The sequence below is a fragment of the Brachyhypopomus gauderio genome, chromosome 16 (genome assembly GCF_052324685.1).
Source record: "Brachyhypopomus gauderio isolate BG-103 chromosome 16, BGAUD_0.2, whole genome shotgun sequence".
NCBI classification, from domain to species: Eukaryota; Metazoa; Chordata; class Actinopteri; order Gymnotiformes; family Hypopomidae; genus Brachyhypopomus; species Brachyhypopomus gauderio.
In genome coordinates this window covers 7,642,142-7,666,185 of record NC_135226.1, presented here as the reverse complement: position 1 = coordinate 7,666,185, position 24,044 = coordinate 7,642,142, and the positions used below count along the sequence as shown (strand labels likewise).

At 46.1% G+C, this 24,044-nt stretch overlaps 1 protein-coding gene across 2 annotated transcripts in view; it reads right to left on the bottom strand.

The window, feature by feature from the left end:
- Positions 1-366: 366 nt before the first annotated feature.
- The window catches only part of LOC143478139 (roundabout homolog 1-like), an 82,960-nt gene continuing 59,282 nt past the window's right edge, over positions 367-24,044 (bottom strand). Inside the window, exons 3-4 of one of the 2 annotated variants that reach the window (XM_076977095.1) lie at positions 1,478-1,804; positions 367-1,349 (exon numbers count right to left, since the gene is read on the bottom strand). In XM_076977095.1, the coding sequence (XP_076833210.1) occupies positions 1,318-1,349; positions 1,478-1,804 (359 nt within the window). In that variant the 3' untranslated portion in view covers positions 367-1,317. The remainder of the gene's footprint in view (positions 1,350-1,477; positions 1,805-24,044) is intronic. The other variant, XM_076977094.1, reaches the window with a different exon arrangement.

Below are 24,044 nucleotides of genomic sequence, written 5' to 3'. Positions count from 1 at the left end.
TATATTTTTTAAATGAGAAATATTAGCAAAACCACGTAAAGTTAGCTGTTCACATGGTTACTCATATAGCGTTTAAGTTCACCGTTCATGTGACTGTAATATAGTAAGTAAGGGTGGAATAAGACAGAGCTCCACACTCTCATCACCCAAACGCACGCACCGCTACTCTTGTACGCTGAACTCATTTGCTAGGTTGTGTAACTTGGCTGATCTATCTCCGTACACTGAGTAGGCTGTGTGTGATTTCTGAAACATTATAGCCTCCTGAAATCAGACCTAAATTTGAAAAAAAAAAAATTGCTTCTGCATTTGTAACAGGCAGTATTACTTTTTTCTATTTTTAAAATTTACAGTGTGCTTAAAAAGCATTCCCTCTTTTTCCCATCCTACACACATCAGCTGGAAGGTGTGAAAACACACACGGGCGCTACTGTGTCGTGCTTTGCAACAATAACAGTGTATATTCTTGTTTTTCTTGCAAAATCCATCTACCCTTTTGCAGCTTAGAAGATATTTGCCAAGCGATCACCAGGTACTGTAGCTGCATACAACGTGAACTAAAGTGGCCATATACATGAAAATGTCCTGGTGAATACATGAGGAAACCACGTCAGCGTCATGACATCATAAACGTCATGACATCATAAACACCATGAAATCATAAACACCATGACATCATAAACCCATGACATCATAAACCCATGACATCATAAACATGTGGCAATCTGTCCAGGGTTTGAATAGTTTATTTTGCCACTACTCAGCAATGTTACAGAACCCTCTAGTCCTTCCACTAAGAAAGACCAAGAAAGGCAGAATTCTCTTCCTTATCCAAATCTCACCAAGTACACACTCATTCACTTTTTTTTGTCCACTTCTGCAACCGACACTTGCATTAGACAAAAAGGGCCCAGACAACAGAAACCTTTTACCTATCACTCTTCGGGCCACCCCCCACGTTCTAGACAACAAAAGCAAGAGAGGCTTTGTATCTGTGATGACTCCTGACCACCTACCGAGGGTTCTTTAAGAGCTACTCAACCCAGCTGGAGCAGGCCAGCTCCATGTACTGAGATCGCCATGCAGGCCCACCGTGGCAAACATTTCCTGCCCGCCTTGAGATTATCCAACCCACTGAGTCCATTGAGGCGCCTGTCCCTGGAGGAAACGGGAGAGACCTTCCATTCATCCGCTCCTCCGCTATTCCGAACACGGCCGCAGAACTAGGACTGAGGACTGAATCGGGCCCGTGGCCTGGTTTCAAACCACCTCAGGGAAAACCTGCTGGTCCTGCGGAGGCCTTGATCAGCGCCGCCATTATTTACAGGGCCCGTAATGCTGAGAAAGAGCTGAAAAAGAAGTTCACATCCTCACTCACGCCGAGTTGAGCCACCTTTCTTACAGGCGCTAAACCAACCCCCCCCCCCCCCAAAGCGACAGCAATAACAATAACAATAAAAGAAAACCAAGCACTTACTGGCCACTTCCAGCGATGCGTTGTGGCTGACGGCTTCCCCGAGGTAGTTTCGGGCCACGCAGACGTACGATCCCTCGTCCGGTTTGCTGCGGCGGCCGTGGACGATGCGCAGGAAGAAGAGGGAGCCGCTGGGTAGCAGCATGCGGTGCGAGCGCGAGTTGTCCCGGTCCGTCTCCACCCGCTCGCCGTCCTTGTACCACTCCACGGTGGGCGTGGGCCGGCCCTCCGCCTTGCAGTTGAGGGTGGCGGGCTCGCCTTTGGACACGATCAGGTCGGAGGGGTGCTCCACGATCCGGGGCGGAGAGTCTTCCTGACGCAGCCGGGACCCTAGACGACACAGAGGAGAATTCAACAAGACTTGAAAAAGTGGGGAATTGGGGGGGGGGGGGGCTGTAGAGATGAGATGCAGATGAGACATTAACGGCAGGAGGAGTCAGCCAGAGGCTCTCTAGGACAACCACTTTCAGAGTCTCTGCTTGGGCTAGTCATCACTCAAGCCCTTCTTTCCCCTCACGTACACGCTCCAGCTGCAAGCTGAAGCAATGCACTGCAGCGTAGTTGAAGAACCTGCCCATTATACTAGGACCTTAACTAGCACAGGCAATTAAAACAATGGATTCCAGCATTCGCAGAATCGATGACGTGACAAACTGCTGTAGGCAGACAAGGGGAACTCTTGATAAACCACTAGGAGAAAAAAACAATCTAAAATATTGTTGTGCTGCAGGAACTGCTGTGAGTATCGATCTGGTGTGGCACTGGCTGCTAGACGCCTCTGAATTTAACTTAGGGAGTATTAGTGCACTCGGGAGTATTAGTGCACAAACAAAGGCCTTGTGAGGACCCCCCCCCCCCCCCTCCGGTTACTTTATCCTCTCTCTGCTCTGGAGTGTAGTGGAGCAACACTTGAACTAAGACACCGTCATTTTAGACGTTTGCAACTTCCCTGATCAAAGCCGAGAAGCAGTGTGTGTGTGTGTGTGTGGGGGGGGGGGGGGGGGGGGGGGGGGGGTGTTATATGAGATAAGGGGTCCTACTGACACACGCCACAGGCATGGATCCGTATGCACGCATGTGTGTGCATGTTCCACACTCTGTCATGCTGTAAGGAGATAAATAAGTGGCTAAAATGGGAGGAGAAAGAGGTAATCTCAGTGGCCAAAGTCATTACTTCAGTTCAGAGACCAGTGAACTGTGTCCACAAAACCTGGTTTATATGCAAATGAGTGTGGCATCTTTAACGCGGGGGGGGGGGCTTGTGTGTGTGTGTGTGTGTGTGTGAGTTTGTGTGTGTGTGTGAGTTTGTGTGTCTCCACACTGGCCTTTAGATCTAATTCAGCAACAATTAAAAGGACCTGGGATTAATTAGCAGTTCAGGGTCACAATTCATTTATGCAGGATCCCATGGGTTTGCATTGATGTTTCTTCACAGTACACACACACACTCACACAGAACAGAATGTAACCAATTACAGCAATACAGTGTTTTAAGAGCCAAAATTGACAGAAAGCTAGTTCAAGTTGACACAGAACTGCAACTGTTCACTGCAATAACAACTGCATTATTTACTGTAAATATTACAAGTTAGCATCATAAATGAATCCATAAATGATGGTTTGAAAGGTGTGGTGCTTAGCATGTGATGTACATAAGCCCAAAACATGCTACTGTCCTGAATCATGATACAGTACTGAATGATGATACTGTCTTGAATCATGATACGGTCCTGAATCATGATGCTGTCCTGAATCATGATGCTGTCCTGAATCATGATATGGTCCTGAATCATGGTGCTGTTCCACTGTCTATTTTCTTAGCCTGTTTCATCTTATTTTGTCCCATGGAAACATCTAGATACTGAAATTCCAACACTTTAGTGAAAAAGTGCAAGAGAAAAGAATCAAAGATCTTTTGAATCAAATAATATGAGACAGTTAGCGACACAAAAGAGACGTTTAATTAAACAGTGCTGAAAATATAATGAGTGCAAACACTGAATGCATCTGGGTGCTTGAGTGGATGAAGACGCCCAAAATTAAACCCCATTCAGAACCTGCTCACATTGGCGCCTTTGATCCTGCAGACGGCATAAGAACAAAGCTGTGTGCTTTTGTCTGTGCGTGCACACACACACGCACACACACACACACACACACACAGACACTCTCTCTCACACACACACACACACACACACACACACACACACACACACACACACACACACACACAATGTGCAGGTAAATTCTGCTTGTCAGGGCTTCCAAAGCCACTCGGGTTCTCTATGGAAGACGGAGTGTATGTTTTATTCACACAGCACTTTGAACCGCGCCAGGTCCACGGCCCTCATTCAGCGCCGATCACATCCTTGATCACACATTAAGGAGTGAGGCTCGCCTCCATTTTAAAAAGAGGAATTCAGTGGCAGTGAGCAATGCCCGACAAAGGAGGACAAATCTTTTCAGCAGAAGAAGATCGTTCATTAAAGTCGGCCTTGTCCGCCAGGACGCCGGTTTCTCCGGCGCACGTCTACCCTTCGCAGAGCTCCTTCAAAGCACCCCCTGCAGGTCCTCCATCCAAACACGGCTTCACAACGCCGGCGTCTCATCGGTGCGCTGCGTGGCTTTCTTTCCGCGCTTGCTGCTCTGATCCGCTCCACCTGACCCCTCCTGAGCACCCCGCGCTCCACTCATCTCTCTCCTCTTCCACAGAGCAGGACTTGGGCTAATCAACTCCAGGAGTTCAGCTAGGGGAAGCTGGGAATACTGCAGCCAAGATCTCATCGATCTGTGCCTCCGGCAAGAGTCGGATTTCTCCCTCTCTCTCTCTCTCTCTCTCTCACACACACCCACACACACACACACACACACACACACACACACACACACACACACACACACACACACACACACACACACACACACACACACACACACCATCTGACTGTGTCTCTCTCATACACACACACATACACACACACACCATCTGACTGTGTCTCTGTCATACACACACAGAGACACACATACAGAGTCTCTCTCTATCTCTATCTATATTGAGCTAACCTGCCAATAGAGCCTTACTGTGCAAGTAATTAAAAAGTGAGATAGAGAGAAAAAATATATTGGAAGACAATCTACCTCATGATGCCGCAGCCTGAAAATATCCAAGTAAAAAAAAAAAAAAAAAAACGAATATAAGGCCAAACCAATATGTGCTGCTGAAAATAAATCTTATGATCTCTCTCCCTCATGTATACACACACACACCCACACACACACACACACACACACACACCATGTAATGGTGGCTTACTGCGTGATTCAACAACCATGGTTTGAGCATAAGCCAATAGATATACTTTTAATGTTCAAGTAAGTTTAATTTTCAAATTAGACAAAGAACAAAGAATGTATGGAAACAATGTTTTAAGTTCAGTGTTTAGGGCAGCTTCTCATTAATGACAATATAAATTATTTTAAAACATACTGACATATAATAACGCAGCATGCGGGGGCGCACGTGTGTGTGTGTGTGTCCTTATGTAAATACCTCAAAGCCACCGAGGGACGGCAGAAATCAGTGTGGTCCATTCACTGTGAATGTTACAGGCTCGTAATTAAAATCCCAACAAACCATCTGGATATATTCATATCACAGATCTACACTGAGCCAAGTGAATACGCTCAACTAGCAAAGAGAAAAAGGAAATGGAGTTAGAGATAGAGGGATATAAGAGAGAGAGAGAGAGAGAGAGAGAGAGAGAGAGAGAGAAAGACAGTTCTAATAAGTTCGGCTCCAGTGCTTCTGTTACTGTCGAGTGGAAATGAGTTTCCTTTCACTCCGTCCCTGTCAATGAGGATTTCTTGGCACAGGAACAGAGATAGCCAACCAAACACTCCACCACACACACAGGCTTTTAGAGCAAGGTCGGCCGGCAGATCTGTGTGTGTGTGTGTGTGTGTGTGTGCCTGCAAAGGTGTCAGTGCACCTTGAAACACACTCCCTTGTATCTAACTGAACCTCACCTTATCACGGCCGTGGTGACGCACAAGCGGTCGCGTGGCCGTCACCCCGTCCCGAACACCACCCAGCCCCCCCCCCCCCCCCCCCCCCCCCCCCCCACCGCCCCCAACACGCCCCACACGAGGCCGGCAGGCCGCCGCCTATCTCGCTCAGCTCATCTGTGATTAGCTGCTCATTTGCAGCTGTTTATGGCTATGATAAGGGCAGGATCTGCCCCTCCGGGTTAGTCACAGCACTCATGACTGCCATAGAAAAGTTCAAGAGTCATGCCATAAAGAAAAAGAAGAGAGGGAGGGAGGGAGAGAGAGTTTGAGATAAGAGACTATGGCTTCAGACTTTGTCCAGTGCCACTGTTTTGAGCACACCATTCGCCCAGCCTCTAATATGTGTCCAGTTCTTTTTGTGTTATAAGTATTTGGAACTTTTAAACCCTCTTTTAATCTATTGTCATTATGGCTGATATATTATTATGTGCATCATTTTATTGCTTTTTGTCAGCACTTGCAGTGATGGAAACGTTAGAAGATTAATACCAATATCATAAAGATTCTCTAAATCTCAGTGAGATATTTACACCTGAAATGTTATAAACGTAGCTGTAATTGCCAGTATAGGTCTGAGAGCTTTGAGCAAAAGGTTCCCATGTGGGAGACAGGCTGGAGAAGTCAGGGCCTCCGTCAGGGCCTCAGTCAGCTGCGGGAGGGATCGTCTCACATGTGATAGATGAAATAATGTGAGCCGCCCCCCCCCCACCCCAATCTCACCCACATCCCAGCACCACCCAGCACCACCCACCACCCATTGCTACGTCTAGGTGGAGAAACGAGTCCATGGCAATACTCAAAGCGAACGGACTCCAGACAAAGGCGCGTGTTTACAGGTCTCGGGTGAACATACTGCGTTGTGGAGAGATTCTTGATGAGGAGCTATGACATGATTTAGGTCACAGTTGCACACTGTATGTGTGGAGCATAAATAACACTATGGGTACACTGTGCCCCAGAAGACTAAATAACGCACAGTTGGTGCAGGAGAGAAAGATATTCAGGTTGTACTATATTCTCATGCCATATTACTCTTGAGTCTGATCAAGATTTTCTCAGTGGACCTTAAAAGGAAAAAAAAACGTAAATTATTTAACATTTACAATTCTCTACGGTTTGAGATCCAAACACCATGGACATGGATGGGACTTTGATGTAAACCAAGGCTAGGATATAAAATAGGATAAAGATGAAAACCCATAATCGTGGATAAACAAAATGATAAACTATATAAAACAACTCTGTGTGCAGGGAATTTCAATAACATTTTCGGTTTTGTCTTCGTGTCACTATTATAATTTAACCAGGAAAATGTAAGAATTCAACACGTTTTCATCTACCATGTATCGGCAGCTACTTCAAAACAAAATATCAGACAAGAACATTGGTGTTTGGAACTGTACAACGTTCCCCACATATAAATAACATACCTGTCGGCAGCCATGGTGGGCCCGACCGTAGAGAGCTCCGGAAGCTTCCGTGATCTGCTTGTTAGGCAGTGAGCTGCCATGTGTGGTTTGGAACAGATGGACTATTCCAGACTGTGTGTGTCAGAACGCCACCCTGTCAATCCCCTACGCAGTCAGTATCAATTACAACACCCATCACGTATGTGTATGCTACAGCTCACGTCTACATGTGTGGAAACATCTCGATCCAAAGGAGAAAAGAACATGAATATGACATTCACAATTAAAAGAGAGAAGGAATTGGGGCCAAACTTGCCCATATGTATGCGCGTGTAAGTGTGCATGGAACAGTGTGTTTATTAGAAAGATTTACAGGCACGTGGGAAGATGTGTAAATGAAGTGTACTATGAATTACAGCTTTTTCATTTCCTTGATGAGTCAAATTTGTGGAGGTTTCGACCACAGTCTTCTCCATATATCAGTTACCAGAGAACTGCGGCAGAATGCTAAATCAAGCCTGTGGAACATGTGCTGCTTAAAAATGGCACACATTTGAGAAGTAAATCTTTATACACAATACTCATGTATCTTGGACCTATCATGTTCTGTGTTTGCCTTTCCTCTCCTGCAACCGCATTGCACTTTGGCACTGCCTACACTGGCCCACGGCACGTCCAATAACAGGCCGGCATTTCCCAAGGTCACACCCCCTCCCTGCCGCATCACACTGGGTGGTGAACTTGACCCCAGGCCCCGCTTGGCACTGTCCATTCGGGGAAGAATATGGAGCTCGGGGCTCTACGCCAACATTGGGCAGAACGTCTGCGAAGCTGGCAGAGTTGGAGATGGCCGGTCAGGAGGAGGAGGAAGGGGGGGGGGGGGGCAAAATCAAATGGCATTTAAATATCATTTAGTAGATGGCAGATGTGGTGGGGGAGGGGCTGGGTTACACTGGAGCACTTATCGGACGAGTTGTAGCAGTTATCGGTTGACACGGCGAACGCTGGGACACCCGGGACAAGGCAGGCTGGACAAATTGCGTGTGTAGCACTGCGTTAATGTTTCAAGAGCCTCAAGAGACGCGGAACAGAGGGTTGATTACCAAGTCTTCTTTTTAAAGGGTTGCTAAGCAGACGTGTCCCCACGCAGGCCATGGAATGGATCCTTCACGTCCCTGTCTGATGCAAGGACGTACGAGTGGACATGTTCTGCAGGTTTATCAAGGAACACGCAACCTGCACTACGAACACGTAGAATCCAATACACTTAATTCCATGGGCCAGAATGCACCGGTAAATGTGAGATCAGTGAGAGTTTTACAGTGTTCTGAGGTTCATAAATTGATGATTTGAATTCAAGCAAGAGCATGTGAAGCCGGCTGAATTTTGCCCCTAGCATCCGCTCCGTGGACACTCCCCCCTCCCCGCCCCCTCCCCCAATTAACTTCGACTCTTAATGCCAGTAAGCTCGTTAAAGACCCAGCATGATCTTAGAGTATAATAGAGATCTGAATTCTGCAGATCTATAATTACAGAAGGCTTTTACTTACAAGCATTATCTGAATGTCGTTTCTCCCCTGAGGTCATCACCTTGAGAACGCTGACATTTCTATTGTCTATTAAAATCTGTCCGTCTACGGTAATAAAAGGTGTACATTTGACAGGTTGGGGCTGTCAATCAGCTCTGACGCAACCCACCACACACACTCTTATGCCGAAGCACGGGACGCTGACACCGTGGAGAAAATGGACAATGCGGCATCACAATCACCGTCATTAAGAGAGCACGGACGGAAACGCAAGCTGCGCGGCTTCAAACTTGATTGACGGCAACGATGATTAGCTGCCACCGTAGCCGCTAGCATAGCTGCACGTGTATCTTAGCAAGAGGCTTTAGCCACGCGGCTTGTCTTACATGAGGCAGCGTGTTAGCTAACAATCCGTCTGAGAAAGGAGAACCTACTACGCATGTGAACATTCTTTGAAAGTCTGGTTAGATGGAAAAGATGTGACAAAGAGCTACATTTAATATGATATGCTGCTAACACAAACAGCTGTTTTACACGTTTCTGTGTAATTACAGTTGTTTACTATAATCATGGATGCATGTGTTCTTCAGGCACAAACATTGAATTGATTTATTTGGTCTGTTTCGTTCGAAGATGGAAAATTACTTGTTTACATCAAACAGCTGCAAATCTATCTGGATATAAGAAGTCAGTGACATTTCTCTCAAAGCCAATAACTTGCGACACTGGAGCAAAATCAGCTCAGCAAATGCTGGCCTTCACGTTTAAGTCAAAGGCTTCCGTTTCAGTTGGTGAAAAAGACGTAGTTTCTGACAGGGTAACCACCAGAGAATTCTGGCTTTTTTTCCTACACCGACTGAAATTATTGGACCACGTTAAATCAAAGCCACAGATTCACATGCCGTTAGCTTAGCATGGGTCCAAACATTTAGACATGCACAGGTGAACAAGCTATAGAATTATCAAGCCAATATTTTGGTTCAACCAAAAATACATCAGTTTGTTGACCATTCTCCGTGTCCGGAGATATTTCTGCATGGTAAGGTAGAATTTCAAACTGTAAATCCTTATGAGGTTTCAAGGACAGGCTTTTAAATATGCTGCTCTTCTGAGCGTGCCTGTGTGAAGAACCCATGCTTTTATCAGCATCAGGTTCAGCCTCAGGGCATGCAGCAGTCTGAGTAGCTGATCTGACACAAATTTGTCAAAGTAACTCCATCAGCTGTGAAGGCCCTTAGGTGTGAAGTGGAGAAGCAAGCAACTGTCACTTTAAAGTGAGATACCAACATATTGATATTCTGGTCCAATAAGAACTACGATGTGTTCCACAGAACAGGATTTAAGAGGCAAGTTCCAATTAGATGGTGCTGGTTCATGGGCTGTAGAGGGACGAGGTCTATAATTGAAGAAAATCACTTACCCATAATGCAACAGGGCTGAGAGGGATCAAAGGTAGTCTATGTGAGAAGGTGAACAGGGCACAAGGGGGAGGGTCCGTGCCTTTAAATCAACTAATTAGTGGTCCCTCTTTTTCCTACTAATTTAATCCCCCCCCCCCCCCCTCTCAATCACTTTGCTGGGCTCTCTCTACCAGACAAGCGCATCCAAATGGTTTTTAGCATTTCAAAAGTGTATCCAAGCTTTCCAGAGTGTAGGAAATAGAATGGTCACCAGGGCAAGGAAGCTGATCTTGTCAAGGAACAGAGAAAGAGGGTGGGAGAGGGAGGAATGGCTGTCTTCAATACCACCTTTCAGACCTCAGTCTTCCCAGCAGAGGATAAGAAAAGACTGGGACCGAGTCTCTTTAAAATGCACAAAGCAGCAGTAACGCTGCGCTTCTATCCGACAACAGCAGCAGACTGGGTGAAGCTGAAGTGTCTAAGCTTGTCAAGTCTGTATCGCATAGTCCTGAAAATGCCACACATAAGCACCAATTAACTGGCAAACGAGGGAGACGCTCAAAGCATCGTTTTTACCTTTCCCCTCAAAATAGCCCGACGGCGAAAACAAAATCCTAAAAAACTATTTGGACTGAACAATGTGTGCATTTCATTGCTGTAGCATCTTTGTTGTGAAACGGGAGTGAGATGGGGAGTGATCATGTGAGATGGGGAGTGATCATTTTGGGGCCATTTTGCCGTTTGCATTTTTCGGATGAGGCTGTGTCTGCCTTCCTAGTCCCTGGGGGGGCTATTGTGAACCCCAAACCCTCCACTGCCCCTCCTCTTTCCACGAGTCAAACAATTACCCCGTTGAGGCGACACAATGCCGGGAGCCCGTGGCAGAGCCTGCGGGGGTTCTCTCTGTCGGCCTGCTTCATCTGTCAAAAGCGCTGCGCTGACCAGCAACAAAAAGGCAAGTCTTAAAAACAGCCAAATAAGGGGGTGAGGGGGGAGGAGGGGGCAGAAAGTGGGATACTTCACTCCCTTTTTAGACACACCGAGAAAATAAGCCATTTCTCACCAAGCCACGGCTGACAGGCACTGGAAAGAGGGGCGATTCAGCTCTGCAGTTTAGGTAGTTTGGCTAATGCCAAACTCATTACAAATTCCAGAAAAACTCTAACAGCCAGTGTAACCACAGTTTGAAAAATGCAAGTTTTTGCAAAAAAAAAAAAAAAAAAAAAAAGAGTAAGAGTTAAGAGTCTGTTTCACCATATAAGAATGAGCAGAACTGCCTCATTTACTCTGTGTGACATGCTGCTGATTACCATGAATGACGGCAGGGAATGCCAGATGACAGCTGTCAATCACAAGACGTGTCAGAAGCCAAATATGTCAGCAAATTAAAACATTAAAGATTATATCTCCTTTGAGAAAAAAAAAAAACTGTTGAAAACATCTCTGACACATTCACTTCAGTAAAGCTTTTAATTCCAACACCGACCACCACTAACTGGACCACGACGAATGACTCCACCTCCAGAGTGCAACCCCCCCTTATAATCCTTGTATGAATGACCTCTAAAACCACTGAAGCTTGAATGCTCCTTCTCCAGAAGGTTTAACATTGTCCAACTGTCTCAGACACACCGTGACATCACAGTTCATTCCCAGACAGATGGACACGCATTATACAAACTCTAAAGCAGCAACCACGAACATCTCCATTTTACCCAGGGTTCCCCTCATTACCCTACACAGCCTGTGACGTATGCTTACATTCCACCAGGGTTTTAAAATACCACAAGGGTAAAGGGGGGAAAGCAGATGATCGAGAGCTGGTATTGATGGTCAGCTGGGTAGTGGAGACCCCAGGGTCCCCGACGCACACCACGTATCATCCTGATGCACTCGGTGTCCAAGAACCATTATGTGCTTATCGGCAGTAACGTGACCTGGAAATTTGTAGAGTATTGACAATATGCTGATCTTCAAATTAATCCAATTAAAACGCTCCTGTAAGCCAATTACAGAAGATGTGTTCTGGGACGGGATGAGCAAGTCCCTGAGCTACTGCTACAACACGGGCTTATCTGAGCTGCTAATTCATTCCCTGGCTGCACCAATGGGAACAGAGTGGACTAAAGAAATTACCGCAATTGGCAATGAAGGACCTCCTGCAAGAAGATCCTCACAGTCCAATACGGTGACGAGAATGAACAGATTTACACGTCCACCATTCGCCCTTAATCCTCAACATCAAGCTGTTTCATTCCTCTTAATTAGGTTTAGACGGACGCTAATTGGGATTTAGGAGAGGCCAGCCCACATGGCCCGGCGGGTGCTGTCGTTTCTCACAGGTATGAACGGATCAGGATTACTAATCCTCAACCCTGAGAGCGAAGAGCACTTCCTGGTGGAAGTGTAGACGGCACGAACGGCAGCAGCGCACCTCTCCTCGGGATTAGCACGCTCGGGATTAGCACGCGTACCTTTTCCTCCGGCGTAACCTGTGCCATGTGGGCATGTGAGGCCGGTCAGATAAAGCCGGGTGCCGTGCTAAGTCTGCCTACAGCAGGGTGAAACGGGGGGAGGAAGAAGCCTCAGAGAAGCATACGCACTGATCACCTGTGAGAACATTTATCACGAACTGGGACTCCGGTGCCTTCCGCACTCCCCTTACGCCCTGACGATTTATTATCCTGCACTTAAGACCCCATCCATCCAAACGCCGACTGCTCTGGACAGAACATTCCTCAACACATCTCGTGTTCTCTCCTCTCTCGCGCTCACACAGGCGAGTAAACACACTGCACTGTACTACCTTGGACAGAACTGCCAGGAGCACCCGAGGAAAGAAAGGTCCCGAGGCCCGGGAAGGTCCCGCTCGTCTCCCGTTGCTGCAGAGAGCCCCCCGCCATCCATCACAGCTGCGGGTTCGTCTTCCGCGAGTCACACGGCTTCACGGAAGGACGAGAAGGCGAAGGACACACAGGAAGAAGACACTTCAGCACCCTCGACGTGAGGCATCCGTCTGAAATGTAGCCGCGTTTCATGTCGCTCGTGCAACGATTTGTTTAACCGCTTATCTAATCACCTGAAGACCCCAGAAACCCTACTCCAAAAGTTGCATTTCAGCGTGAAAAGATTCCCTGAGGCGGAATCTTTCCTGTTAGCGCAGGGTGAGAAGTTGGTGAACTTCTGACAGATGAGACATCCGTCACTGATAAGAGCCATTTAGTGTATGACAACAGAGTGAATCACCAGGTTAACATCCGCACATTCGTCATGTCTCAATATCATTTAACAGCCTCTCTGCAGCGCCGACTTACTGCAGACTTACCCAGCAAGTCTTCACAAGCCTGGCTCCACCATGAGACCAGAGAACAGCAAACCAGTTCATTTTTAGACTCTGAATAAGCCCATCAGGATACAGTTCATGACAGCCTGTTTCAATTGGCGCAAGGATAAAGTAAAACCATATTTCAAACTATTTAGGACGTTAAACCAAATTCCCTCTTCGTGTAATGACAGCCGACCGTCACGGACTAACTGATCATTATTTCCATAAAAGAAAATTAAATACTATCCAGACATCCTCAGCTCAGTCTGAAGATGGCGACGCTGTGTAATTCTGCCCCACAGGCGCACTTATTCTAAAGATGGCAGCGCTCTAAGACTGCCCTACAGGCCAGTGCCTGGTGGAACTGGAGCGCACAGGGACTCGAAGCGCCACGGGAACAGAAATGCCAGGGCATCCTCCTAGCACGAGAGGCTCCGCCCCCCCCCAACGTTGGAACCGCGACCCCGCGACCCCTGCCCCAGCAGGAGCGTGTTAAAGCGTTTCGCCGCTTCCTCGGCCCCGCGCCATCTCACAGCCGTGGGGCCCGCGCGCTCCCTCACAAGACCACCGAAGGCGTTGCGTGCGGGCCGAGCGGAGGCCAGAAATGGCAGAAGAGTAGCCATACTGCTGGACTGTAGGCGAATGCACCACTGGCACTGGCACTGGAGAGACCACGTGACTACTCATATTGAACCCCATTCAGATGGTAAAGAATGCTTGAAAGAACAGCTAAACATGATGAGGTAATATCAACACGGGATATACAATGAGCCAGAGAAACAGGACTCTGGTAAGGAGCTTTCATAACGCACACAAAAACTGCTTTAATCTTGTGTTGTTTTTTTTTTCTTTCACTTGTGACTGACAACCTTACAAAACAACCCTAATGGAGTCTGGATTCACAGCAATGCTTTATTTAGAGTTTTACTCTGATCTCTCTGCCTTTGTTAAATGAATCAACTTTAAAAAGTTGTCAGTTGTCTTTCCAGTTTCATTGGAATAAACTCTTTTTCCGCCACCATCTACCTCTCATAGCAGAATGACAGCTTCAAACAGACATTCAGCTACAGGCTTAATTCAAAGTGGAGTTAAAACTGTAGCGCTCTTTTGAGCCATACCTTGAAAACAATTACTTCAGACAATCATAACGACCAAGGAAAGTGTACACTGTAATAACACAATGAGCAAAACATTTAGCGTCTTGAAATAAAATCACTTTTGCATCAGCACCTTCAGCTAAATGTGGCTAGATTTCAAAAGCAAAAAACAGACATATAGTGTTTATTATTCAAGTGAATAATAAGTAACTAGAATACTGCAAGTGTCCACCTACGGTAAGAACCCAACTAAAGATCAACCGTGATCACAGACACCAGGGCCATCACCCCGTACTGACGCAGCAAAGTTTGATGGTGTACCATTATCACTTTATGGCTGAACTTGAGGTGAAGGTTTATTTAAGACTGGGTTTACTTCCGTTACTGTGGAGAGGGAGTGATCTGAGGGGGGATTATGGTTATTTACAGTCAGGGTTTCAGTGTTTCTGCCCCAGGGCAGCAAGAACCCAGGGACTCCAGGACACGGGCGGATCGCACCGAGACGAGTCTGTCCTTCAGGACTCTGCGGTGTGGACGCGGTGTGGACTACGGTGGCACAATGGCCCACAAAAGCCAGAGTGCCTGACTGAACGTGAAACATGTACTGTAAGGAACAGTAGATTAACCAATTCATCAGAACAAGACAAGCAGGTTCTGTAGCTTAACAGAATACATTGCAACTCCCTGCAACAGTGAGAGTCTTTTAAGTATTCTCTCACGGTGACAGTCACAGAATCTTTCTGTTTTCTTTTCTTTTTAAAATGTATTTTAAAAGATTTGTTCTGTATCTAAAACAACTGCAGTTATGAAGAATAAAACAGTCACGTCCCACATTTGCAATGGATAAGACGAGAAGGAATGCACTCATAATAGTCATATCAGTGGACATGTGAGAGAGAGAGAGAGAGAGAGAGAGAGAGAGAAAGAAAGAAAGAAAGAAAGACTTTATTCAGCAAGATTTGTTTTTAAAAAGGCACTTTTTGGAGTTAATTATAGTTGGGAACATTGTTGGCCTTTCATATGGGTTTTAGCATCACTGTAACATGACAGAATATATACTGTGTATGACGAATGATAATTACTTAAATGGAAATAAAACGTAAGCGTTTAATAGGATCGATAGGAACACGCATTAACATGTGTTCAGACTCCAGGGTGTCGCAATAGTGTACTAGTGTACAGAAACAGTGAAGTGGCCTTCATAAAGAAACATCTCCCATTTGCACTGTAGTACAGTAATCTGGAATACCTGTAATGTTTGACCTGCGTCCTGGAGTGGGGGCTACTACACCTCCATTAACCCTACCCCAAAGAGATGAGGGATGAGGGGGTGTGTGTGCATACACACATTCATATGCCGTACATACCTGCGCAGACGTGCACAAATAAAAGCGCTAATCCAAACGCTCGTGTCATCGTCTCTCCAAAGCAGCCTGCACGTTTTTAATGTTTGTTATTTTGGTAATCCACAGAATTTACCAGTTCTGAGAAACTTTTCGATCCCTCATAATCTTTATGCCGTTTCGTTTCCAAGTTCACAACACAAGCAGCTTGTCTGGTGTGGACAACGTGATATCGGGATTAAGCTCAATGATAGGAGACTCCGCAAATCTGAGCGTAATCCAGGTTATGTCGGTCTTAACGAGTACTCCATGAGTAAAAAACACAACGACAGCTTGTCCATTCGTTCAAAACAGTCCCATGTTGTCTCACGGGAGCCTAAACGAACTATTGAAAGCAATAATGAACGAAATCCAAGCTGACTTTGTCCTAGATTAGTTAAGTATAATCCAGTCGGTCGAGATAAAGATGCATCATTATCCGACTCTGAACCAACGCAAGTCGGATAAAGCTCACACTCCTTTAAAAAAGTTCGCCAACTGAGTTTCTGAATTCCGCAAAGCTGTCAGGAAGGTCCACCCAGACTAAAAACACACACTGTCACATCGTTAATTGCCACAAGAGCATCACTTCTGAACTCGCACGCTAAACTTCACAGATATTTCCTTAGGAATAGAGACTGATGCTGGAGAATCTCGCTGACTTTAGTTTTTCAGCTGCGAATCAGATCCACTTCCCCACTACTTCCCGATAACCGGTGCATTATTCCAATGTTTTTCCCTAATGTTTTTAACCCCTGTAACTTCAATTTTACTGTCCCTGTCGTTACAGCGTGGACCCATCACCTCCGGCAGAGGGAATTTGAAACAACGGTACTTCATTCAAACGGCGTGAATGGAAGCTCAAATGGTATGTTCCAATCCCCCCCACAGGAGCGAACAATGGATCATTCCATGGGAGAATTTTAACCTTTAACGAGCTGGTTTCACCAACACAAGGACCATCTAATAGCTTCTGTTGTCTAATAACATATATCCCTTGGGTATCTTGTGCTTAATCAAAGTTTAATGTTTGTGCGTAACGAAAACAAACCCAAATCTCAGGAAAAAAAAAAACAATCTACGCAATGCTAAATTGGATTAAACGGGATTATTGCATTGTATGTTTAGACCCATTTAGTGTGGATGACTAAAGAACCGAACCTTCTCTTTCCTCAGTGATTTGTCAAATTGCTTGCGTTGTGCAATTAGGACATTAGTATTCGTGAGCTGGATAATTTGGGTATTTGCGATAACACAGACAATTATTAATCTGTTAAATTAACTAAATTCCATATTAAAACAAGTAATCTATGATACTGGTTGTACTGGGTAGTTTTCGGAGCTGAGGCTACAGCGCACATTCAACTGCGAGAGCCACCAGTTGGTTCGTCCATTCAAATGGCAACGACGCCCTCTGCTGTTCACTAATGTACTGCACTAACGTTGGGCAAGTTTTGTAGTTTTGTTTTTTTTTTATCCTACCAAAAACGTAACATTTAATTGTGTTTTTTTAATCCAGAAATGTTTAAATTACTTTTTGCCATTTAAAAACATTAAAACTTTAAGATTCAGGATACAATTAACAGAGAGCCATCTTTATTCTACAATTTAGCTTCAAGAAGAGGCCAATATTTTTCTTCAAGTGCGTCCATATCTGAGAAAGCAAGGGGTGTTTGGTAGAGCAGACAACCTCTGCACCTGAAAGCTTCTGACCCACATCACTCAGGAGCAGTAACAGTGTCAAGTTTGCAATGCCTTTCACAGTACTGACTGAGTTGTACAGTGGTACCGAGGTCACAGCAGAGAACTTTGAACATCTGAGCCAAATATCAATCCATCAGCTGCCCACCTGCTAAAAAAACAGCCTGAATACTTAACGCTATACTTACCGCCAGGAATGGGCACATCTGCTATGCTCAAGATTTCAAGCTTTTTATGTCCAGATTATTCTGTTGGGAATTATTCTGTTATGATCAACAGATTATTTTGTCAGGATTTTGTGTGAATGTTCATACATACCATGTTTGCTAATTCAAGATTCTTATGAGTTCTATAAATTCTATTTCAGCAAATTTACCCTTAACTCAAAGTTACCCTTAACTGAAATATTAATAATGTTCAATAACAGTCTGCTATTCTCTGGTCAGACGGCACACAGACCCGGACAGTTGTAGCTGCACAGAACACTGGACCACTGAACCAGCACTCAGTGCTTCAAGAAAAGTTTTCTGCTACAGAAAGTTAACATACTTACTATGGGAGATCTTCTGGCATCGGTGTGTTTTGCTGCCGGAATGGCGAAAGGGTAGGGGGTCGGCATGTGGGCCGGCGTGTGGGCCAGCGTGAGGGCCGGTGTGAGGGCGCCTGCACCAGTGTGCGGGTGGGCCGTGCAGCACCCTGTGGTGCAGGCCCCCTGGAGGGCCCCTATGCTGAATCCCCACCATAACAAGTATGGATAGGACCGCTACAACCAGAGATACGGGCTGCATGACAGTCTTACCGCCAACTGGCAAGCTCAGTCAAAGGAGCTTTACAAAGCAACGGCGCAGACGCTATCTGTGAGGACGATCCTAATCTTTCTCTTGTGTTCATCCAGTTTAAGATATTTAATGTCCAAATAAAAGCTTGCAAAGTTTAAAGTATATGGCTCTCCATGACCGTAGACGCTTGATGAACGCGTTGTCTTTCCATGATAAAGATCCCACCATTCAGAATGTGGTTGTCCTAAGAAATAATCCACCGTAAACAATTTATAATCCAAATTTCACAGTATAAGAAAGAATAATGTATGACCTTCTTATAAAACTGAAATTGATATTACTGTGGGAAATTAGCGCTAATCTTCTCCAAACCTCACCAGACCCACGCAACAAACTCTGCAAGACCACTACAACAGGTCTGTTCTGCCTGTTTCATTCATTATCATTCTGTAACATGGAGCCTTTTTAATGAGCCAGTCACAAACACGGACATCACAGACCGTTAGTGCGTCAAGGCCCAGACCCAGACCCCACATTTTCTACCTCAATAACTCGCACATAAAAAGCCGTCTTCCTATTCTCTCTGTAATTCTCTGCTTGATATTCAAAGCAAGTTTGGGGACGTTTTCTCTTTTCTTGTGATGTGTGTGTGTGTGTGTGTGTGTGTGCCCCTCTGGACTCCATGCTGGGACATCTCTTTCATGCAGCCCCCCCTCAGAAACCCGGGTTGCAGTAGTATGGGGGTTAGGGGGTAACGCAGGCCGTGAGTGAGAGAGAACCGCTTCTCCTACCCCCAGTGAAACTAACCCATTCCGGCCACATCACCTAACAAAACAGCATGGCTCAAAACAAAAACATTCCCCGAGAATTATACCCCCCATGGAGAGACAATACCACCTCTCCCCAGAGACAGGGAGGGAAAAGTGTCTCTTGGAATTTCATTACTGCGTCCACATTTTGTGCCAATATGCTGAATGCCTTCAACAAACTGAGTATGGACTTATTTTATGTGCATGGCATTGTGGGAAATAATGTAATCCCACTCTCACTTCCACTGACATTAAAAATCATATTAAAGTGTACTTGTTTACATTTTGGCAAAATTACCTTTTCATAAAAGCCCTGACAACCTAAAATACCTGGCAGTTCAGTCAGCGTAATTCTCCCAACCCTGAAAAGCCTGCAGATAATTACCATGACAAAACACTGTTGCATCCAGCTGCGTGTTTTGAATGTAGCAAGGAAAACACGTTTTTGTTTGCGCCCATGTCTCTGATTATGTCAGTTCCAAATTGGTCTGTTTAATCGTACAGCCACTGACAGCATGTCGATACCGCACAAAAATGTGAAGTGTATTATTTCCTTGAGAGGAAAAGCATGTATTTATAGGTTTTGTCTTGTGTCCTTACCCAGACAATATAGAGAGGTTTATCATTCTAAAAGAATGAGTACTTCTTCCAATATCATTCAGAAAGTTATTATCGAGCTGGAATGGCTTTGTTTATTGAACGTTTTGTGTTAGTGCTTGTACAGGCATATTTACATCAGAAGAGGAGAGAGAGCGTGTTAGTGTTCTGGAGCGGTGCTGAGATGCTGGTCCTAACATGCTCTGTGCGGCTGGCGCTCCTCTGATTTGAGAGGGGAAGCGTGTGGAGCTCAGGAAGCCGCAAATCAACGCCGCATCGTTCGTGTTGGTCCTGTTCTGACGAGGCCCCAAATCACTTTTACGAGTATGACATTGGGGAGCGCGGGAAGATACAGAACAGGACCCGAGACGCAGGACAGCTGCGGGACATGCCGTCTTCGTTGTGGGTGTGTTAACAGGAGTGTGTACCAACTCTGTTACCCTGTGTTAGCCAGTGGGGAACCGTCAGGGCCCTCTACGCCCTCTCAGAGGGCCTAAAATATTCTTAAAGCATTATATATATAATTATCCAATTTTATTTTATCTACTTACAGTTTGACATTCGACATCTAAACAATTACAAAAATATAAGCAAATAAATTATTCACCCGTGTCTATTCAATCTGTGTTGGAAGGTGAGGGGTTAAGTGGAAGCCTGTGAGTCTGTGTCTCCCCCTATCAGCACTGTGATGCCCGCTGTTCGTTTACAGAGGGCCTGGCAGTTATAATTCAGCGCAATACCAGTTTCAAATGACAGCAAAATTGACCAATCATATCTTCTCTCTTAGTGGGCGGGCTTAACTGTATGATAATTTCCGCCCGCTGTGGCGACGCTAGCTGTCGTTAGCGTACCACCACTAGCTAGTTCCGATTCATTCCTTTGACGTCCTCGTGCGCGTTGTTTACATATTCCGCTTCCGAGGAACACGGAGCTGTGAACCTTATTTTGTTGGAACCTTATTTTGCTTAAGACGTTATCTAGTACAGATATTATTGTTTATTGCGTTTTTAAAGCTGTACTGTCGTCTCAGTTTTTCATTATTGCAGTCTATTAAGAAAGGAAAAACTATTTTTTCGGGGGGGGGGTTAGCGGGCCCAGGTTTAAAGATCACGGTTCGCTTCTGGTGTTAGCCATATATATTCTACCAGGAAGGAACATGTACAGTCACACTCACATCTGAAGAAACTCAAACTTAAGACATTCAGTTCATCGCCTGCTCAAAACGATATGTCGGATATGACCAGATAATCTCTGATTTATTCATATCTACATCTTAAAATATTAAGGCGTATTGTTCACTAACTACTGTCAATTATTTGGTAACTACATTGAAACTAATATGAAAGGGTTATGTCTGTTATGTCAGGGGTTAAAGAAGGAGTGGCCAGAGTCTGGAAGAGGGCGGGGCATTTGCATAGATAATGATGCTGGGAGGGGCTGTGCAGGAACCCGGGAGGGACAGACAGGGATGCGTGCCATTCCGCTCCGCCCCCCGACTGCCTCAAAGTTCTGACCGCCTCCCAAAAGGCCAACCCCGCCCCCACGGCATCGCTCGGCATTATCGGGCCGCCACGGTGCTGTCACTGGAGATACACGCCTCTCTTTCAGCCATCTGGGCTTTGGCCCGAGCCAGGAGGCCGTTCAGCCTGCACACGCTCACGAGAAGCCCATCCACCGTGCACAAAACCGCCCGCACAAAGACCCGCGGAACAAATGGTTTTCCCATCAGTGCGGTGAAAACCCGAACTGTAACGGCAACATAGGAGGCCTTTCTTCACCTTTAAGACATGAAGAAATGCTCACAGTGGAGCACTCAAAATAGTCGGGTAAACAGAGAGAATCTATTCTCACTCGCTCACTTAGAGTCTAAGCCATGAGAAAAAGAGACGGAGGGTCTCCCCTCTTAGTCTCCTACTCTTACCACAAAGCTCTATAATATTGGTAAACAATACCTATGAGCGTTAATATTGTAAAGGTTGTAAAGGCGTTATGGGGAGACTGTGCCCTCTAGTGCCCTCTAGTGTTCCGATGCCAACACTGCAATGCTGCATGGATTCCAATTAGAGCATGAAACGCACCGACAAGACTTAGAAACACTTACAAAGAAACAAAAGTGTCTCCGGTGACTCCGCTGCACTTCTAAGCCCCCATCTTCCCTAACCAGCTCTGTCAGTGAGAAATACTTCCCCTCGCTCCGACTCTGACTCCCACGCAAAGTAGCGAGAACAGGTCGCACTGTATTTTCATGCTAAATTGGCTTAATTGGTTTACTGGGCAGAGAGGCTCTAATGAATAGAGAGACTGTCTCGAGTAACTGAGCCAAGTGACTTCTTTGTCTCAGTCTCTGAACACCCTCTCCACCTTTACAAAGGAGTCCCGGACCAATCAGTGCAGGCCAAGCTGTTGGACATGTCCCTCAGCAGACGTCCCCTTCAGCTACAACCGTCCACAGAGCCGGCGTGGCTGTAGCACGTCGTCTCTCTAATGACGTCTGGCTCTTACAGGCCCTAAACAGCATAAGAGAAGAAAAGAAAAACGCTTTTTTCTTCAGACCGAACTGGTGCAGCAACACACACGGCGGCACCGGTGCTTCAGCTGTTACCTAGCAACCACGTCCCTGACAGGGGAAGGCCGAGCAAAATAACTGAATTTCAATCAGCGAGTGAAATAGTTGCACCATCCACAAGAAGTCGTGTTTAAAAGGCCCCACTGTATCTGGCCTATCGAAGGAGATGGCCACGAATACATAAAAATAAAATAAAAAAGTCAAAAATGTATTATACTGGTCAACAATGATTTTGATTCAAAATACCTGTTTACTATGTATTTTGCACACTGGATCCAAATATGTTTTTAGGTTTTCTATGTCATCCATAGATAGGCTATCTGTTCCAGTACACGTATGTGGGATTATGTGTGGTACTGAAAAGCAGTACCAAAGAAAGTACTGGAGTATTGGACATTCCTCAGGCAAAGTATGTATAACCATATATCTGATTGTATATTTTACGATTGTATACATTTACGTTTGTACCTCGTTTTTAGGGCAGTAGCCTATAGTGTCTTACTTTATTAATACACATTTAATGTAAAATCTCATTGCTGCAGTACTTAAAACAACATGCGATAGAACAATTCTTAAATAAAATATCAAATTCAGCCATTCAAAATACTAAAAATACAAAATGGTGAGACGGGATGAGAGCGTGGGTCCTAACAGGCTGGTGATACGGGATGAGAGTGCGGGTCCTAACAGGCTGGTGAGACGAGATGAGACTGCAGGTCCTAACAGGCTGGTGAGACGGGATGAGAGCGCGGGTCCTAACAGGCTGGTGATACGGGATGAGACTGCGGGTCCTAATAGGCTGGTGAGACGAGATGAGTGCGAGTCCTAACAGGCTGGTGAGACGAGATGAGAGTGCGGGTCCTAACAGGCTGGTGAGACGAGATGAGAGTGCGGGTCCTAACAGGCTGGTGAGACGAGATGAGAGCGCGGGTCCTAATAGGCTGGTGAGACGAGATGAGACTGCGGGTCCTAACAGTCTGGTGAGACGAGATGAGAGCGCAGGTCCTAAAAGGCTGGTGAGACGAGATGAGAGTGCGGGTCCTAACAGGCTGGTGAGACAAGATGAGAGCGCAGGTCCTAACAGACTGGTGAGACGGGATGAGAGCGCAGGTCCTAACAGACTGGTGATACGGGATGAGACTGCAGGTCCTAACAGGCTGGTGAGACGAGATGAGAGCGCGGGTCCTAACAGGCTGGTGAGACGGGATGAGAGCGCGGGTCCTAACAGGCTGGTGAGACGAGATGAGAGCGTGGGTCCTAACAGGCTGGTGAGACAGGATGAGAGCGTGGGTCCTAACAGGCTGGTGAGACAAGATGAGAGCGCAGGTCCTAACAGACTGGTGAGACGGGATGAGAGCGCAGGTCCTAACAGACTGGTGATACGGGATGAGACTGCAGGTCCTAACAGGCTGGTGAGACGAGATGAGAGCGCGGGTCCTAACAGGCTGGTGAGACAGGATGAGAGCGCGGGTCCTAACAGGCTGGTGAGACAGGATGAGAGCGCGGGTCCTAACAGGCTGGTGAGACAGGATGAGAGCGCGGGTCCTAACAGGCTGGTGAGACAGGATGAGAGCGTGGGTCCTAACAGGCTGGTGAGACGAGATGAGAGCGTGGGTCCTAACAGGCTGGTGAGACAGGATGAGAGCGCAGGTCCTAACAGGCTGGTGAGACGAGATGAGAGCGTGGGTCCTAACAGGCTGGTGAGACAGGATGAGAGCGCGGGTCCTAACAGGCTGGTGAGACGGGATGAGAGCGCGGGTCCTAACAGGCTGGTTATGCAGTGTGTTGGAACTGACAAAAAACCTTTTTAACAAGTGTCTCAGTCTGAGATTCAAACTGTAATAGGCACTTTAAAAAGTGCCCATAACACTGATATGGACTGCATGCTCACTGTTCTTCAATCCCACT